The 20,013-nt window shown below is 37.5% G+C and overlaps 2 protein-coding genes across 2 annotated transcripts; one reads left to right on the top strand and one right to left on the bottom strand.

Moving 5' to 3' along the window:
• The first annotated feature begins 4,254 nt into the window (after window positions 1-4,254).
• LOC103934438 lies at window positions 4,255-6,194 on the top strand. The gene is made up of 2 exons (XM_009344187.3): window positions 4,255-5,059; window positions 5,183-6,194. The coding sequence occupies exons 1-2, from the start codon at window positions 4,516-4,518 to the stop codon at window positions 5,971-5,973; spliced, it is 1,335 nt and encodes a 444-aa protein (XP_009342462.1). The 5' UTR covers window positions 4,255-4,515; the 3' UTR covers window positions 5,974-6,194.
• Window positions 6,195-7,659: 1,465 nt separating this feature from the next.
• On the bottom strand, window positions 7,660-11,433 carry LOC103934418 (receptor-like protein kinase THESEUS 1). Its single transcript, XM_009344157.3, has one exon. The coding sequence runs from the start codon at window positions 10,539-10,541 to the stop codon at window positions 8,013-8,015; it is 2,529 nt and encodes an 842-aa protein (XP_009342432.1). The 5' UTR covers window positions 10,542-11,433; the 3' UTR covers window positions 7,660-8,012.
• Window positions 11,434-20,013: the final 8,580 nt, after the last annotated feature.

The raw sequence follows: 20,013 nt of genomic DNA, 5'->3' as shown, positions 1-20,013 counted from the left end.
ATATACACGAATTTGTAGCTCAAGTAGTTAACCGTGCTTACTTTTGCATCTAAAGTTTTGTGTTTGAATCAACTTTGAGTACAATGCCTTCCACTGTGGGTTATCAACCCTTAGTACTAAAATGTGTACTTTACAAGAAAGGATTATTTCTATCAAAGAGGGATCTATAACTTCTATTTAAGCAGTTTATGTGCCTGCGGACGATTTGACCGATCCTACACACGCATTTTCACATTTAGATGCTAGTACCGTACAATCAAGAGGATTAGCTGCCAAAGATATTTATCCAAAAAGATCCTTTACATTCAACATATATCAAAAAATGGTGAGCAACCTATGAATGTTAAGACATATTGGTTTCAGGCCTAATACCTCAGGCTTTTGACTTATAAAGTGCAAAGAAAAATTAAGTATGCTAGATTTGAATGTATGTCTTTTGCTGGACTTCATGAACAAACTATATTTTAGAAAGCAACTGGCCAATGAGGAAGTTCGAAGAATGTATATGAATCTGTGTCCACTGATATGGTTGTACACAGACAATGCAGCTTCCACGGCCAGTTTATCGGGTGCAAAATAGGTGATTACTTCACATGAGTGAACCAAACCATGTCATTGTTAATACTCTAAAGAGACCTTTTCCAGTTGACTTGGCTTGAAGCTTGTATGGCCATGCCTTGGGCAGTCCTCCACAATACACAACCCATTTATTTCAAGGGTTATTCATTAACTAAGAATCGTCTATCTATTTGTTACAATTGATTGATTAAACAATCTTAGGGTTTAATCGATTTTTTGAAGTTATTTATAATATGAAAAGTTTGGATTCTAAACATGAAGTTCTATGAATCGGCTTTTGAAATATTCCACATCGGTAGTATGAGGAAGAAAATAAGAGTATAAATATCCTAAAGCCCACTCCAACTAATACCTAAGCCTTTTGTGATAAAATCTCACACATGTCAGATTGTGCATGTAATTAACAAGTTGGGAACAATATCAGTGTTGTTGGAAGTAGGCGTTTGGCCTATCTCTCTGATAATTTAACATGGTACAGAGTCAGGGAGCAGGTCCGTATTGCTACGTAATGGGTGGGTCCCCTTCGTCTTGAGTGATGATGGTGGGTCCCTTGGCCTCACGTGTTGGGTGGGTCTTCTTGGCTCCATATGGTTGCGGATGTGTGGATCTTCCACGTTTGACCCACTAATTGGGTCCATATGAGGAGCGTGTTGAAATATTCCACATCTGCAGTATGAGGGAGAAAAGAAGAGTTTAAATATTCAAAGCCCACTCCAACTAATATTGAGACCTTCTTTGATTAAAGCACACACCTGTCAAACTGTGCAGGTGGTAATTAACAAATTGGGAACAAATTAGTATTGTTAGAATTAGGGGTGGGCACGGGCCGGGCCGGGTATTGCATTATTGGAACAGGACCTAACCCGGCCCATTTAAAACGGGCCGGTTCGGGACGAGTACATGGGTCCTTCTTACATTTTTTTTTTCTGATTTCGATGGCCTCCTAGACTCGTCATCCTTCAGATCTTCAACTCAGTCTTCGACATCAAGACCCACATCCGCTTGCCGTGCCGTTTGCAAATCTGGTACAAAACCATAAACCCAATTCACCATGAAAATTTTATTTTCTCAGTAGCCAAACAGAAAACAAGAAGGGACGACCATCGATGGTGACCATTCGAGCTCCGAACTCGACACAGATGGTAAAATCATGCACAAGCTAGAATCTCTTATCCGTGAATTGCAACAGCAAGCAAGATTTTTCGACACCTACAAATCCAAACCAAAAGCCCAAAACCAAAACCCAATTGTTTTAAAACCTTGATTCTCAAACCAAACAAACAAAAAAAGAAAAATCAGAAGGCTAGGGGAGAGAGAGATCGAAAGGGAGGAGGTTGAGAATCGACAGATCTAAGGTGTGAGAAATTGGAGACAGAGGCATCAGGAGAGAGAGAAACTGTGGGGGAGAGAAAGAGGGAGGAGACTGAGGAGAGAAGAGTCTTCGAGAAGGTGTAAGACACTATGGTGGAGGTCGCGGTGGGGTGTGGGTATGGGTGTGTGTGGTTTGTCTGCTCCGAGAAGGAGAGTTGCAGAGATGGGGGAAGAACAAACAAGGGGAGGGATGAGGGAAAAGGATCGAGAGATTGGGGGTGTGTGTGTGTGCTCTCGGAAAGGAAAAAGCATCGAGATAAGAGATAGGGAGACAAGGAGACAATGTTCAAGGGGAGCCTGGGAGATCGAGACAGTAATATATTTAAATTGGGATGTTACACAAACGGATTGGTCCGGGTACCCCTTTTTTTATACTTCTGGACCCGGCCCGCCCCTAAAATTCTAAAGCCCTGCCCCACCCCGTTTCTCTTTTTAAAAATTAAGAACCGGCCCGTACCTGCCCCGAACCTTGATTACCCGCCCCAACCCGCGGTTCCTGTACTTGTTTGCCCACCCCTAGTTAGAATGGGCTTTTGGCTCATCTCTTTGATAAGTTGACAAAAAGGAGGGTTTAGGGTTTTTGTTGACTCGTCCCCATAGAAAGAGAAAAAAAACGAAAAAAGATCAGGAAAAAAGAAGGGATTTTGGTGACCGGTGAGAAGTTGCTGAAGTGAAAAGGGTTTGAGTTTGTTAGGCCACTTGTTGCTTTAAAGGTGATAAGCTTTGTAGGCCCAAACATGGTCCACCACCAATATCATCAATATTGTCTCAACTTAACCATCTATTACTAGTGTTGAGTTTTATTACAAAAAGTCTAGGTGATATTAGGGGTGGAAACTTCCATATATTAATTGTATATTATTTTGTTATATGATAGATGTGGATGTTTGAACCCAGTAACTCAGCCCCAAGACGTGTCCAGATAATACTTTGCTCTAGCACCATGATAAACTTTGTAGGTCCAAACAGGGTCCACCACCAACAACACCGATATTGTCCCAAATTAACCACATATTACTATATATTGGGTTTTTATCACAATGGTCTTGGCATTAGTTGGAGTGGGTTTGGGACACGCCCCTCACGTGGGACCCAATTAGTGAGTCACACGTGAGAGACCCACAATTGGCTACTACATGGAGCCAAAGGGAATCACCCAACGCAGGGGGCCAAGGAACCCACCATCATCGCTCAGGCCAAGAAGACTCACCCATCACGTGCATCACAAGGCCGCTCTTTGGCTCTGATATCATTGTCAAATTATTAGAGAGACGAGCCAAAAGCCCACTTCCAACAACACCGATATTGTCCCTAATTTCTTAATTACCATCTGCACAACCCAACAAGTGTGAGGTTTATCACAAGAGGCCTCAGTCATTTTAGGGATGGGAAACTGCCATAAATAATTGTGTATTATTTTGTTATATGACTGATGTGAGATTCTATTCTCAACATTGGCCACTAAGTCAATTGAAGAGAAACTACTTAATCTTGAGGAGCCATGTATTTTAATTTAATTCATAGCTTAGATCACATTCAATCACTAAAAAACTTATTGTGTCACAGATTTTACAATTCAATACTAAGTTTAAACCACACACCCAGAACCAGCATATGTAGATGGTGCTACCACACAGCATTCCGAAAATTCATTTGGTGCATGTATATATTATATCAGTAGTATATTACTTATCCAATTAGCGGGTACAAAATAACAACTTGATAGTTTCCTTTTTTTCTCTCAAAAACTTATTTTGTTGTCAGTGAATATTATGCACTAATATAAGAGAATTTAGTATAACAAGTAGCTGGTTTGATTGGTTTAGTTGTTTTAATTCGCACCACAGCCATATTATTTTGTATGCTTGTTTTCCAAAACATCAAAAAAAATTTCAAATGTCATGTTAAACTATACTTTATATGTAAAGATAATAAACTTCTAATTTGTTAACTGATTAAAGTTTGATTTTTATGTTTTCATATTTATGACCATGTCTTTCAGTGACTGACAAAACTAAATTTTTTTTCCCTTCATGCTTATATGTAGCCATTTTTTATCTTCACACACGTCTAAAACTCAGGACCGATCCTACATGCACATATATTGTTCTCAAATTAACCATAAACCTCATATGTGAGGTTTTATCTTAAAACACTTATGGAAAATTAGTGAATAATTAAAATTGTGAATTATTGTTGTGCAAATTGGATTTTGGATCATGCGCAATATTCCTTATGGATTGCATTGAGCCAAACTTCACCAGCAAAGCTTGCATCAAATTCAAAACAGTTCCGAAAACAAAAGGAAAAAGAAAAAGGAATCAAGAACTCATAATGTCATTAGCTATTTCTTTAATCCCAATAAAATCACCAAACTTATCCAAAGCATCGAATTATATCAGCAAACTTAGAATGTATACGTGAAAAAGATAATACCAAAACCCCCACTTGATAGCCTTGTAATTATAAACAAGAAAATCGTGCAGAAAAAGGTCAAGTTAATTGGGCAATATATATACATCAACCTTTCATTGCCGAGGCATTGAAGGGGAAAGAAAAGAAGCCATGGATTTCTTAGGCACCAAAAGGGTTTTGATCGTTATTGTAATCCTTGTATCTGCCGCTGTTCTGGTACAGAGTATGCAACCTCCAAATGGTAAGCAAGCTCCGAAACCTCCAAACGGTCAGCAACCTCCGAAACCTCCAAACGGTAAGCAACCTTGGAAACCTCCACACGGTGAGCATCCTCTGAAACCTCCACATGGTGAGCATCCTCCGCAACCACCAAACAGTAAGCAACCTCTGAAACCTCCAAACGGTGAGCATCCTACGAAACCTCCAAATGGTGAGCATCCTCCGCAACCACCAAACAGTAAGCAACCTCTGAAACCTCCAGGCGGCAACCAACCTCCAAATGGTAAGCAACCTCCAAAGCCTCCAAATGGCAAGCAACCTCCAAATATTAAAGTTTGCTATGCCAAGAAAAGCCCGTGCTTTGGGAAGCAGGTACAATGCCCACAGGAATGTCCATCCGCTTCACCGACAGACAAAATGGCTAAAATGTGCTATCTCAACTGTGACTCTCCTATATGCAAAGCTGAGTGCAAAAGTAAGGCTACTAGACTTTGTTTTTACAATGTTTTCACTCTTTGTTTTCTTTTTATTTCAAACGTACCTAGGTAACTAAAAATCCTTGCTGACAATGTTCTTTTATTGTTGATGGTAATCGTAGGTCCCAAGCCTAATTGTAATGGCCCTGGATCAGCATGCCAGGACCCTCGCTTCATTGGTGGAGACGGCATTGTCTTTTACTTCCACGGCAAGAAAAATGAGTACTTCAGCTTAGTTTCTGATCCCAACCTCCAAATCAATGCCCGCTTCATTGGTGTCCGCCCTGAAGGCCGAACCAAGGACAACACTTGGATTCAGACCCTTGTACTCCTCTTTGACTCCAAAAGCTTCTCACTTGAGGCCAGCAAAGCATCAACATGGGTTGATGAAATCAACCACTTGAAATTCACTTACAACGGAGAGGAGCTAATCATCCCTGAATCTCATCTCTCCACATGGGAATCTCCGGACAATGCCATTATAGTGGAAAGAACATCGAACAAGAACAGTGTCTTGGTAACTCTACTGGGAGTTGTTGAAATTTCAGTAAATGTGGTGCCTGTGACAAAGGAAGATGATAGGATCCACAATTATCAGTTACCATCAGATGACTGTTTTGCTCACCTGGAAGTACAGTTCAGATTCTTCGACTTATCCTCAAACGTTGAAGGAGTGCTTGGAAGGACTTACCAGCCAGATTTCAAGAACCCGGCAAAGCCAGGAATAGCTATGCCAGTGTTGGGAGGTGAACACAAGTACAGAACAACATCACTCTTCTCTGCGGATTGCACTGCTTGTGTGTTCACTCAACCCAGTAAGCTGGATCAGACAGATTCAAGCGTGATGGATTACGGAATGCTTGACTGCACTGGTAATTCCTTCGGAGGGAATGGAATAGTTTGCAGGAAATAACTGATAAGTCACAAGCTCATGGAATAAGTGAAGGTTTTAAACTTCTCAGATGATAATTTAAAGTTGTGTGGTAAAGAGGTTTGGGACATAATCCACCTCTTAGTGTTTTTCGTTTTCGTTTGTATGAATTGTGAATTTCCAGAATTTCTTTCTTCAGACAATTTGGCTTAAATGTAGCCGTTTATTTTAAATTTTGTACTCATGTAAAAAATAAAAGTACGCAGTTTATTGAAAAAAATTTAGTTTCATGCTACCTTCAGAAAGCAAGAAACTCACTTGCAATCTCATCATGTATGCTAACTCAGATGCTAACTCAGATGCAGCAATGCAGATAACTCTAATTGTTTGGTTTAGAGTTATCAAGGCCTAAAAACTAAATAAACAAAGTCCTGCATGTCAAGGCCTAAAACAAAATTGTTTGATTTGTTTTCTTCCCCTTTTTAGATCTGCTCAGCAAACCCAACAAACAAATTCTTGTCCATTATTACATAACTAGAAGAATTTAACCAAATTTCCCAAAAGTTTTATGAGAGTATTCCAGATCGTTTTGTAGCCATTTCATAGATAATCTTTGAGGTTGGTTTTAGTGTTTTCTCCAGGAACAAAACTCCGATAACAATGTGGAAATAAGCAACTGTATCAGAAATACTAATCGAAGGAAAGGAAATATTTACGAGGTTAAATAGCCAAAATGATCCTTGAGATTTGCATAACTCATCACTTTGGTTCTTAAGATTGAAAATCAATAGAAATGGTCCTTGAGATTGTCCACCATCCATCATTTTGGTCCTTCTGTTAAAAAACTCTTTGGGCAATTTTCAAAGCTTCGTAACTCAATCGTTTCTTAACCAAATTCGATCCATAACATATCAAAATGAAGATAGGAAAGTGTAGAACAAGATTATACCATTTGGAAGCCCAATGGTTTCCGAAGATGGCCGGAAAATAGCCTTAAAGGTGATTGGTCCACGAGAAAATTGGAAAACTCACCGGAAACTGGGTAAACTTTAAACGTTCATAAATTCTTCAATACTCAACAAAATCAGGTGATTCCAAAATGAAAATCATACTTCTCAACGAGATGAAGAGAATGGTACCTTTCTTGACTGGTAGTTCACCGTGGTTTGGCCGAAAGACGGCTCGAAAGTGGCTAACCATTTTCGAATTAGCCACTTTCAAGCCGTTATCCGGCCAAACCACGGCAAGTTCGCAGTCGAGAAAGATACCATTCTCTTTGTCTCATCGAGAAGTATGATTTTAATTTTTGAATCACTCAATTTTGTTGATTATTGAAGAAGTTATGAACGTTTAAAGTTTACCCAGTTTCCAGCAAGTTTTTAAGTTTCCCCGCGGATTAGTCACCTTTGAGGCTATTTTCCGACCATCTCTAGAAACCATTGGGCTTCGTATAATATTGTTTTAAACTTTCCTATCTTCATTTTGATATATTATAGGTTGAATTTGGTTAAGAAACGATTGAGCTACGAAACTTTGAAAATTGTCCAAAGAGTTTTTAACGGAATGACCAAAATGATGGATGGTGGACAATCTCAAGGACTATTTCTATTGATTTTCAATCTCAATAACAAAGTGATGAGTTATGCAAATCACAGGGACCATTTTGGCTATTTAGCCTATTTTCAAGGGTTGTAACTTGTAACTTGCAAGTAAGAAATACGCAACAGATGTCACAAACTCTGCTTATTTTTCCATTTCTTATGAACAATGAGATTATATGTAAATACAATGACATCAATTATACTTTAGAAGCATGGGAAACTCTGAAACCCAGATGCATTTATATATCAAGACAACAACCAAATCCTTTGGCACCTTACCTGCAACTTTGACGGATTTTGATTGGCACCCACCATAACTATATTACAAATAAATCGTGATACGAAAAATTGAGGTAATAAACTAGAATAATGAACTATGAAAAACCTTTTCTCTCGCTGCGGCCAGGATGACCAATATCTTTTAAGGGGGCATTAGGGAACAGGATTCAGATTGGCAAAGCCTCAAAAGGATCTGTCACCTCATCTTCCGCGAGGATTAACAAGCTGAGAAAACACAGCACTTGTGGCAGCATCTTCTGCGTCATCATCTGTGCCGGAGTGTCGCCCATCGATCATGCTCACACTGTTATCAAATGGCTCTCCTTGGGTTAATTGGATACCTGGTATGTGGTTTGTGCTGTTATCGTCGGGTTCCATGAGTGCAGATGATGTCTCCTCGAGCTGAAAAGCATATTCAAGATTCCACAAGACATCTCCCATTGATGGCCTGTCAACACCATACTCCGCAAGGCACTTCTCAGCTGTCTCCCCGAACTTCTTAAGAGAAGCTGGATTTACCTTCCCCACCAGATTTGGGTCCATGATTTGGTCTAGCATGCCCTTCTTCTGCCATGTCATTGCCCATTCTGCTATGTTGACCTGCTCCCTTGGAAGAACAGGATTTAAAGCAGGTCTTGTGCACAGAACTTCCATTAGAACTACCCCGAACGAATACACATCAGATTTCTCAGTGAGTTGTTGCCTTCGGAAGTATTCAGGATCAAGGTAACCGAAACTACCCTTAACAGCTGTACTCACATGGGTCTGATCAAGAGCTGGTCCTGCTTTTGAGAGGCCAAAATCAGCAACTTTGGCTACAAAGTTCTCATCCAAGAGAATGTTGGTTGTCTTCACATCTCGGTGAATTATGCTTTGAGCTGCACCAGTGTGGAGATAATGGAGCCCTCTTGCAGCCCCAATGCAAATTTCAAGGCGTAGCTTCCACGAGAGCGTTGGCAGGTCTGTTCCATACAAATGGCTCCTGAGGGGTCCATTGGCCATGTACTCATAGACAAGAATCATTTCTGATCTTTCATCACAGTAGCCAATAAGAGACACAAGGTGGCGGTGGCGAAGCTTGGATAACATTTCAATCTCAGTTCGGAATTCAGCCAGACCTTGTTCGGATCTGGGATTTCCCCTTTTGACAGCTACTTTAGTCCCATCTTCAAGTGTTCCCTTGTAAACCCTGCCAAAACCACCGACGCCAAGAAGTAGGCTCTCATCAAACTTGTTGGTTGCATCCAGGATTTCCTGGAACATGAAGAATTTGCCAAGATTGGAGGAAGCTAATGAAATGCAGCTAGCTGTTCCACTTTTTTGTGAAGTTGTCGACATTTTTGTCATGGTCTGAGAATTTCCATACAAGGGCAAGGGCAGCCATGTCGCTTGGTTAGTTGTCTTCGACTTGTGGGATGCCAAGCAGCAATAAAGGAAACCAATAATTGCCACAACAGCAACAGATCCCACAACAGAGCCAACTATGATTCCTATATTATTCTTCTTTGAGGATGAACTAGGAAGAAAATTCCTCACGGATAGAGACCCGTCCAAACTCCCCAACGCATTGCTGATCTTCATAATCTCCAACCCATTTAGAATTGCATTGGTGATATCAGCCATTGAATCTGGACCAACACTGACAGTCAAAGTATCTGCACCCTCTGTGGAGTTGGAAACAAAGTCCTTGTAATAAGGCACACCCAAGTCACCAGTAATGGAAGAGAGGTCGAGACTCCCAAGCACATTGTCAGAATTTATGAAAACATTGAAAACGAGACTATTCAGAGCTTTGCTGACAATATCACAGAAATGTACCCGAACAAGATACATGAAATTTGGATCTACTGTAAAGACCCAAGTTATGTTGAAGTTCACATTGGGCACGTTTGCATTTCCCATGGCTTCAGCAGTGGCATAGACCCAGTTTGGGGCAATTTCAGGTGTGACGGCCTGTGGATATTTTATGTTTGCAGGGTTCACCGATACATTCACTGCAGAACTGTCCACATGGAGGTACTTCATGTCATTCTCCCAAGTTCTTCCAAGGGTATCATTTTGAGATGTGAGCAAAGGACCCCCCATGTTTAACCTGTAAACTGTTTGAAGGGCAAGCACAGAAAGTCCACTAAAAGGAGCAGATGGATGCACAGCATATGCCTGGTCAGGGAGCAGTGCATCCGGGATAGAAACTACTTCAATTGCATTAACAAAAGCAACTGAATTGTTTGAAGGAATGAAGTTAAGAGTCAAGGTATCCGAAGTTACATTAATTGCATACTCCTTGAACAGATAAGAACCATTATAGTTCTTGAAGGTGAAGTTGTTCAAGAGTACAAAATTATCAGTAACTACAGTTATTTGAGCAGACTCCAAGTTTTGGCCAGGGCTTGTAAGAGGGAAAAAATAAAGGCGGACCCAATGCCGGCCTTCTTGCTGGATTTTGAATTTGTAAGAAGCTGCTGCCTTGAAAACTCGAGCAGATTGGTAAAGTGGAGAAGGGGCATTAGCATTGGGACTAGCAACTAAGGAATTTGCACTTTTTAGTACAAGGGAAGATTGTTGTGCATCAGGAACAAAGGTTCGACCTTGGAATGTGACATTTTTCGAAGAACCGCAGACAATTAGGTAATTATCGACAGCCGTGAATGAAGCAGATGACCTATAACTCAGGAACACAACAACAGCAAGAATCAAAGCTACCCAATTTACTAGTTTCATCTTCACCATACCTAACAAACCAGATCTTCAATGCCAAGTAAGACTAAAACAATCAACTCAAGATTTTAAAACACCAATCCCACAAAACCCAATTCACCAAAAACAAGTTCTTATAATCCCAAATGTCAAAACCCAAAACCCCAATCCTCCAACGAAACAAAACCCACAACCCAAAATTTCAACTACCCCAGATCTATCCAACTCAATAAACAAAAACCCAATTGAAAACTAAGTAGTACAATCCCAGCATTATCAAACTAGGCAAAATCATAAACATTGCTCATATCATATGCAGAGCAAAGTACCACTTTCCCCACCAACACAAAAATACACAAAGATTTGAGCTTTTACCTCAATGGAAGTGAAAAATGGGAACAATATGCAGCAGAGTGAATTGGGTCAGCGCCAAAGAGAAAACCCAGTTGAGAGAGATACTACGTGAACCCCACCATGAAAACCCATCAAGCTTCTGCCTTTTTAGTGCGGTTGTAACCATTAACCACCCTTTCCAGGCTGTTGATTAGGCTGTCAAATGCAGTACCCAAATACAAAGAGGACCCCACAAAGAAGAAAAAGAATTGGATGTGAAAACTTGAAATTTTCAAAACTTTATGTCCGAAACCAGCTGTTTTAATAGATATTGTGGTTTGATATGATGCTCAGAACCTTAGGAAAGTTTGGAATATAATGTAATAGAAAAAGCCATGGAAGTTCTGTAACTGAGGGTGAGAGGAGGCTTGTTATTATTATTATTGTTCTTTTTTTGTTTTTGTAGGGTTCATGAATATGGAAGGGATTTCAATTTCATACCTATTTTTTATTTTGTTTTTTATTAACATAATATTCAATAAGATTTGAACAGAATGGTTGATGTGCTGGGACCAACAGGCTCTGGGACCATCATTCTACGCGGCTTTGAGATGGAAGAGCTGGCGGTGTGTTGTGTTGATACAAGTCCACTTGACCGTTTGGAAAGCCTGCTTTTAAGGTCTTTTTTACAAGGATTTGAGTTTCGATTTAGTAGAGATTGGTAGTTTCGATTTAATTGAGCTATCGATGGTTCAAATTCAGTGAAATATTTGGTGAAAGTTTTGAGTGCAAAGTATAAAATGATTTTGGTAATTTTTATCACTAATGGTATAAAGACACGTTTGTTTGGAGAAGCCATTTTTGACGGACTTACTGTATGAATCTTCGAACAAAAGATATGCGTGGTTTAGTCCACATGAAGCCTCGATGTAATAGGGTGGAAGCCTCATCTATCAAGCTTTCATATCATTCACGCCAAGCATGGCTAAAAAACTATTAACCCGTTTGAGATTGCTTGAAATGGCTAAAGGTATTTTTCAAATGGCTAAAGGTATTTTTCAAATGGCTAAAGGTATTTTCAAACTACATTTGACAGAAAAATTTAGAAATATATTTGAGATTGCTTGTCAAATGCTTTTTTAAGAAGCACTTTTAAGTATTTTCTACGAAGCACATAGATCCCAAAGAAGTGAATAGCTAACCATGCCAATTAAGATTTAGGCTTGGCAATTTCTTGTGTGATCCGTAAACCGGACACGAAATGACACAAAAATAATAGATTTTGGGTCAACCCATTAACGAATTGGGTTGTCATTGGGTGACCTGTTAACGAGTATTGTCTTTATCGGGCCACCCATTAAGAAAACGAGTATGACACGAAAAACAACTTGTTTGCAAGGGTTTTTGCATGACTCGTTAATCCGATAGAAAACAACATAAAAATAACAGGTTCTGAATCAACATATTAATGAGTCGGATCGCTATTAGGTCACCTATTAAGATAACGGGTTTGACATAACACAATCCGTTAATATAACTGGTACAACAAGAAAACAACATGAACACAACAAACACAGCTTATTTGCCAGATATAGGTTAAATTATGCAGATAGCTAAACAATCCATGTTTCATGGTCCATGGCTTGATCATGATACACAATCTAGTTACGGACCCAAAACAATGACTTTTAATTACCTCAATAACCACGTCTTCCGAAATCAAACGACTGATGTGATCAGTCGAAATATTTACAGTTAATATTAGAATCCTAACTTCTGATTGATAATGGTTAACAACTCAATAAACTATCATCCTGGTTATTGCTGCCATGATAAAAGGAGATTACCTTCTACCATGGGAAGTAATTCTTCCTCTACCAGAAAACTTTAGCTATTGAATTCTCATTTTACTTGTCTTTTTTTCTTGATTGCAGATTACAAGACATTCTAAAGCTTTTGTGAAATTCATTAATTCTCCACAATGACGAAAATTATATATAAAAGATAACAGATTCAGGAGATTTTAATTACCACAAATACTTTAACAGTTGGAGAAATTTTTCAGTATGCTGGGAATATAACATCAAGTATAATAATACAATGGTTGGAAACTTAAAAATAAAAAATAAAAAATAAATTACAGCTAATTGTATTTTGACATTTGGTGTATCAGGCCGTGTTGGCGGCCTACTGAAAAAGTTCTCTAACAGTTCAACTCAATGCCCCTTTAAACCAAACTCAACCTTGGGCTATTTGCCAAATTTTCCCATTTATTCACCCCCCCCCCCCAACCCAAAATCCCAACCAACCCAAGCCAAATGCCAAACAAAAGCCAAATACCACCCAAGAATTAGCCCAAAAACGCGTGGACTTGCCCAAACCCAACCCACTCTCGACCCAATCACGCGCCTAACTCGCCCCACGCAGGCTGAGGCCTTCAATGCTCGACAGGATGGGACCCACTATCAGGGCTTCTGTCGGCCACCATCATGAGCCCAACAGCTCTTTTTATCATCCGATGGCTGAGATTTTTGGACTATTGGTTGATCCAACGATCCAAATTCAAATTTTGTTTTTAAAAAATATGTAATTTTAAAATATATTGAATCCAACAGCTGAGATCGAATATAATCAAATATAACGATAAAAAAAATAAAAAAAAAGATCTAACGGCTCAAATTTAAATCCAACGGCTAAAATAATTTAAAAAAAAACTATTTAACTCAAAATTCACCCAAAAACTCTATAAATACCTATGTATTTGTTCAAACATCCACACAAAACTCACCTTTCTCCTACAATTCTTCCAATTTTTCTTTCTACCATTTCTTCCCATTTCCAAATTTTTCAAGATGACAAGAGAGCATATTAAAGGTCGTAATTGGACCTGTGAGGCAGATATTGCTTTATGCTTGGCATAGGTTTCTGTTAGCGAAGATGGTGCAGTTGGCACAAATCAAAATAAAAAGGTTTTGTGGGATAAAATCATTGAAAAGTTCCATGAAAATTGTAATGGTGGCCGGAGGGAAGGTGGTGGTGTTTACGATCGGTGGAAGACTATCAACAAAACATGCATTTTATGGAAGGAAAGCTTGGAGAGAGTCGTGGTTAGCATGGCTAGTGGAAAGAGCTCCGCAAAAATTGTGAGTTTTATTGTTAATATTTTATTTGTCATGTACATAATATTATTTTGCAACTAATTATTTTTATGTATTTTTTGCATAGGGTGACAAAGCAATGAAATTTACAAAACAAGAGTAACACCAAAAAATCAACCTTTTAAGTTGCATTATGCTTGGGACATCCTCAAGGATTGTCTGAGGTGTGGAACCAATGCGGACTAACAATGGGGAAGATTATTTCAATGTGAAGCTGCACCGACAACTGATGGAGATAAAGGTGTCGATGAAGGTGTCGATGAAATGACCCTAACTCCTTCTTTTGTAAGGCCCCCAGGAAGAGATAAGCAAAAGGCAAAGAGAAAAGGGAAGTCTCAAGATCTGATGAGTGCACACATTGCTATCGAATTTGCAAGATTGAGCGAAACCCATAGTGCTCGCCAAGAAAAAGCTATCTGAATGCGTTTGCAAACAAAGGAAAAAGGGGATAGGTAGTAAGATAGGTTTGAAATTAATTTCATGATGGAGGATCTCAACAAATACACTCCAGAGAGGTAGAAGTTCTTACGTGGTAAGCCAAAGGAAATTTTGCGAAAGTATGCCACAAGGAGAATATTTTACGCAAAAGCCTCTTCAAGTCTTCACGATTTGTCTTGCGGAGGTATGTGGCTCCATATATGGCTTCAATTGCCTTACAGAATCGCTTCAGGTTCTCAATAGCAGTAGTCTCCATAAGTCGGCAAAACTCATCAGTTGAGTCTGCAGAGCACTCATTAGCTAGAATCCAAAATGTAGATGTGAGCTTCTGATGAGGTGATAGACTTTGTCGGCCTACGGTATCTATCTTCCTTGTAAAGTAGTGGTCATGATTGACAATTGTGTTCAAGATGCTTTTAAAAAGCTATCTCCTCATCTTAAATCGCCTCCGAAAATCATGAGCAGGAAATCTCGGACGCTCGATGAAATAATCTTTTATCATTCGATCATGACACTTTTCTCTATCATGATACACAAATGAACACCCCGTGATAGAACTACGATAGCTAGATTCGACATAGTGCTCATATTGCATAAGCAAGTTTGCAAATTCAGCTTCTGCGTTGATCATTTTTGCATCCTCAATATTAAGTTTTGTTTGGTATTGTGTCATCTGCATTGCCCTGCTACGCCTTCTTTTATCACTCATTGATGAGATATTGAGGATTTTTAGGAAACAAAAACACTTTAAATGTTGAAAGATTGGTGAATATGTTGTGTGATGGTTTGATATTTAACCTGTGTTTATATAAAGGATGATTGAAGGTTTCAATTTCATGTGTGTAGGTTTGTGTTTCATGCGTTTCATGTGTTTTGTATGTATTCTGTATGTGTTTCACATGTGTTCTGTGTGTGCTTCATCTCTATCATGTGTTTCGTATGTATTTTGTATGTGTTTCGTGTGTGTCATGTGTTTCACATGTGTTTTGTGTGTGCTTCATCTTTTTCATATGTTTTGTATGTCCTTCACATGTGTTTTGTATGTGCTTCATATGTGTTATGTGTTATGTGTTTTATGTATTTTGTGTTTATACATCTCTATCATGATTTTCATATTCTTCCATAGTATTTTGTGTCATGTTTTTCATGTGTTTTGTATGAAAGTTTTATGTATTGATTTAGTGATTTTTTAATATTTATCGGAATTTAAATATTTTTAGATTAAAATGTTCATAAAATTAATTTACGATAGTCTACATAATTTTTTTTTTAAAGTAAATTTAAGAAAAAAATTAGTCTAAATTCATTCTTTAATAATCTAGAGCTAAAATTTTAGGCCAAAAGGGTTGAAGCAGAAAAACTATTATTGGGCTAAAAAAATTGACTTTTAGCCCAAGGGTTGGAGATGGTCTTAACCACCACGGGGTAGCCCAATGGTTAGAAACGAATTTTGGGCCCATATTTCACACACTATCCTAAGTTCGATTCTTGGTGCTAGCGAATAACATGGTGATGGCCAAAGAAAGGTTGAAATACCTTGTGAGTCTTTTTGACCCTTAAAAAGATGAACTACCATAATAAAACCACAAGCCGGTTGCGTTAGGAAAATTAATATATCTCAAATGTCCCTTTGTCCAGTTTTGCTCCTCTTTGACAATTTTTGGACTTCAAACTTTGTGCTTTTCTAGTCCAGTTATGTCACAGTTTTTATACGGTTATGTTCCCAATTTACTTGATGGTCATCTTTCATTTTGATCTGTTAGTAGATTCAAATTTCAACTGTACGTAACATCATGGGTATTGCTCTTAAACTTTGCAATTTCAGTTAAATTTAAACTTTGTTTGAATACAAGTTTTTTGTTCTCTTTTTTTTTTTCTTTTTCTTTTTTGTTTGTCAAGTATTTAGATTAGCGGCCTAGACAAGCGGATGTTATTGTTGAGGGTGAATCTCACATTGATGGAAGAAGAGACTTTACATGGGCTTATAAATAAGTTAGGTTACTTCTCATATTCCCAATTGGTTTTATAATGGAACCTCAACTACTTTCTTTATAGTATCAGAATAGGTTGTCTCATGTGTGAAGTCCAACGGCCACAAGTGTTCCATATTACCCAATTTGTATTGTCCATGTGCTAGGTTTAAAAATTCACCATAGGTGAGGGGCATGTTGGGAGTGAATCTCATACTTATAAGAAGAGGGCACTTGCATGTGTTTATACGTAAGTTATGTTGCTAATTGGTTTTACAGTGAAACCTTAATTTTTTTTGTTATGAACCTTACATGTCCTTATGCGTAAATTGAATTCCTTTGCATATTGCTAATTAATTTTGCAGTAAAACTTCAAACTTCGTTATCTACTTTTCATGCAATTGTCTATTAGAAGTTGGTTCAATTCCTCTCACATTCCTCTCACATAGGGAAATATAAAAGTGGCCAAATGAAGAATATAAACATGGCGAGTCGCTGGCAAACCGTGTCATATAAAGAATTTCAATCTTTTACGTGACTATGGTTTTGTGTCTTGTTTCTGTCTTTTACAACTGCATCACATGCATGATGGGCCTCACCGTGAATAATAGTGACAATGAAATAATTCATTTAGTCATTTTAATCACAGAATCTTGACTTTTGTAACATTCCACCTAAAACTTGAATAAATTATGTTGTGGGAGTATAGTTTATTAGCTATCTTAATGACCATATCCCTTTGTAATCTGAGTGGCAAGTAATTATAATTATTAAGAGTATCAATTTCTCATCAGGGAAAGGAGAAATCTTATATGTGTTTATAAGTAATTGTGCTATTATGCATATTACAATTAGTTTTATAATAGAACCTTAACTTTTTTAATGGTATAAAAGCATGTTGTTACACATGTTAAGTCCAACAATCACACATGTTAAATAGCTAGATTATTTGTTATATTGTCAATTGATTTTATAATAGAATTTTAACTTTCTTCAATAATAGTATGCCCAGATTTGGTTGAATGAGCTTTGGGCGTTTGAGAGAGTTATATATAACAGTTTTTTTTTTAATAAAATGATCTTTCCACAAATAGACCACCATATATGTGTTAAAATCTCGTATATAAAATTAATTTAGAACTTTCTCCAATTAACTAAGGAGTTTCGGCTAAATCATCTTTTCTACTCAATTTGGAATGCAAAAAATGACTACAAGACGTGCATCATAAGATTCCAAGGCTTTGTTTGCGCAAGGAAGTTTCAAATCTTAATAATTTAGGCCTAGTAAGGAAGAAATACATCACAAAATATTAGATGGAAGAATTAGAATGCCCTACAATATCTCAAAGGTATGTTTGTAATGCATATAGTGCACATGTAATGTATTTTTAATCCCCTCACGTCAATATGTTGTGATCAATTTCTTACTAACTTAGCATGTATCCCTTGAGATCTGAAAATCACTTACTCATACATAAAGTTCTAAAAGATGCTAGGTGCAAGTCGGGGGTGGGTTGGGGCCTAACGCTTAGGCGGACTAGGCGGATTTAAGTAAATTTATTGATTTCATGTAAATAAGTGTTTGTTTATACTTAAAATATATATAATTTCATCAGAAACTAGAAAATAGAATGAAATATATATTATGAAGTATTGGAACATAATGAAAATATTGGGAGCAAACAAATAATGTATGTTTATTTAAGTATTCAATAAGTCTCTTACAATTTATTGGAAACAATAAAATGCAAAAGGAAAGTTATCTATCTAAGTGAGTTGCAATCTAAGCAGGTGTCTAGGTGGGCTAGGCGGTCTAGGCGGGCGTCTCAGCAAGTCTAGACGCTCTTTCTTAATTTTCAAATTTCTAGACATTAATCGAAATGGTAACCACCCACCTAATTCCTAAGCGAAGATTTTTAGAATATTGCCCATACATAGTCCAAAGGATTGCCAACAAAAAGTTTGGGAACTGCATATTTGGAGATGTTTGGTGAATTCCTGACACTTTTTTTGTAAATTTAAACTTATTATTTTTAAACTAAAATAATATTACAGAAAAGATGTTTGACGAATTCTAGAACCATATTAATCAAACTTTAACTTAAGTAAGATTAGATGCGAAAATTATTAAACCAAATACCAGAGTGATCGTATATATAACCTAAAGAAACAAATTCATTTACCATCATAGATATATGATTAAGGGTACAATTTAAAATTTGTTAAAAAAATTGCCAAATATCTAGTGAAACAAATATTGATGTAAATCTCAAATTCGAAGTATCTAATATACGAATACGATTAAGATTTAAAGCAAGGGAAGGAAAGGAAAGGAAAGGAAACAAGGGCAGGTTTGGATCCATTTTTTAAAAGGAACTTTAATGAAAAGCTCTTGATACTGTTCATTTTAACGAAAAATCATATTTTTACTCTAAAAAGTCAATCATGGTACTATTCACTTTATCCTTTATTTTGTCTTTATCGTTAAAATTTAAAGTTTTCAAGCTAATTTCATTCTTATTATTATTATTTTTTTAATATTGTGGACGACATCGTCTGAGTGTTATGTCTGTGATAAACGACACCTGCAGTAAGTAGTATAGATAGTGCAGAATCCAGACTTGATGTTAACGGAGGAGGATTTTCTCTTCTCCAAATCTCTCTCTCCTTTCCTCCCCTCTTATTTAAACAGTTACAGTTTAGCTACATTAACATCTAATATTGATTTTTTTTTTTAGAGACAATATGACAAAAAACAATATGTAAAAGAATGAAAGAGAAGATTATGAGAATAGAAGAGGAGAGAATCATACTTCGATGTTAACATGGTGTCGATTTAGGCTTTTAAATATAATCCGCCGCATTCCAGCACATGGCCATGATCAGTGGTGTCCCCATCTGTTTTATCTTTAATAACAACTTTTTTTAATGGACTTTAGCACCAACGTTCCCATTTTTTATCTGGTAATTGGTATATAGTTATTATTATTATTTAACTTCTTACTCTTAGGATAGATGAAGGGATTAGCAATATAGCACGTATTATCTGTTGGCCCTCACTCAAGAAAATAACATATAATCATGGCATAAACTTTTAAATATTTTCCTTACCTACGGAAAATTTTTAAAAAGAAAGAAAAAACTTTCTCAAATGTTTTATCAAGTACAAGTTTAAAAGTTCTAAGGATGAGAAATTTGTTATTGTGTTTAGAATACACCCGTATATCACATATCATAACAAAAGTAGAGGGATATTGAAAAGTAAAGTATATTTTCTCTACACTTATATTATAACACCTAATATATCAACTTGTGTTCTGAGTACATGAAAAAAATCTTTCCAAATAAACGACACCCCTCTAGTGAGTAGTGTAATTTCATTGGACGACATAGAGAAGACGGGACTACAATCTTACAATGTGGGGTGGGGGCTAGGCCACACTGGAATGGATGGTACAAAGTCCTAAAGCCTTCAGCTTTCATACCTTCAAGGAAATCGTGAAGTAAATGAAGAAAAGGTAGACGACTCCTACTAAGAATCTAACAGAACAAGCAATGCCCATGCCTTTTCTTGGTTGGACCAGCCTAACTGGCAACTTCTGTCTT

Source organism: the organism of the source record quoted next, unplaced genomic scaffold, assembly GCF_019419815.1.
Source record: "Pyrus x bretschneideri cultivar Hongxiangsu unplaced genomic scaffold, Pyrus_bretschneideri_v1 Contig38, whole genome shotgun sequence".
In the NCBI taxonomy this organism is placed as follows: domain Eukaryota; kingdom Viridiplantae; phylum Streptophyta; class Magnoliopsida; order Rosales; family Rosaceae; genus Pyrus; species Pyrus x bretschneideri.
This window is presented reverse-complemented; position numbering and strand designations above follow the sequence as displayed.

Coding starts and splice junctions, on each gene's coding strand:
- LOC103934438 (XM_009344187.3), top strand. CDS start 4,516: ATGGATTTCTTAGGCACCAAAAGGGTTTTGATCGTTATTGTAATCCTT. Junction 5,060..5,182: donor ATGCAAAGCTGAGTGCAAAA/GTAAGGCTACTA, acceptor TGGTAATCGTAG/GTCCCAAGCCTAATTGTAAT.
- LOC103934418 (XM_009344157.3), bottom strand. CDS start 10,541: ATGGTGAAGATGAAACTAGTAAATTGGGTAGCTTTGATTCTTGCTGTT.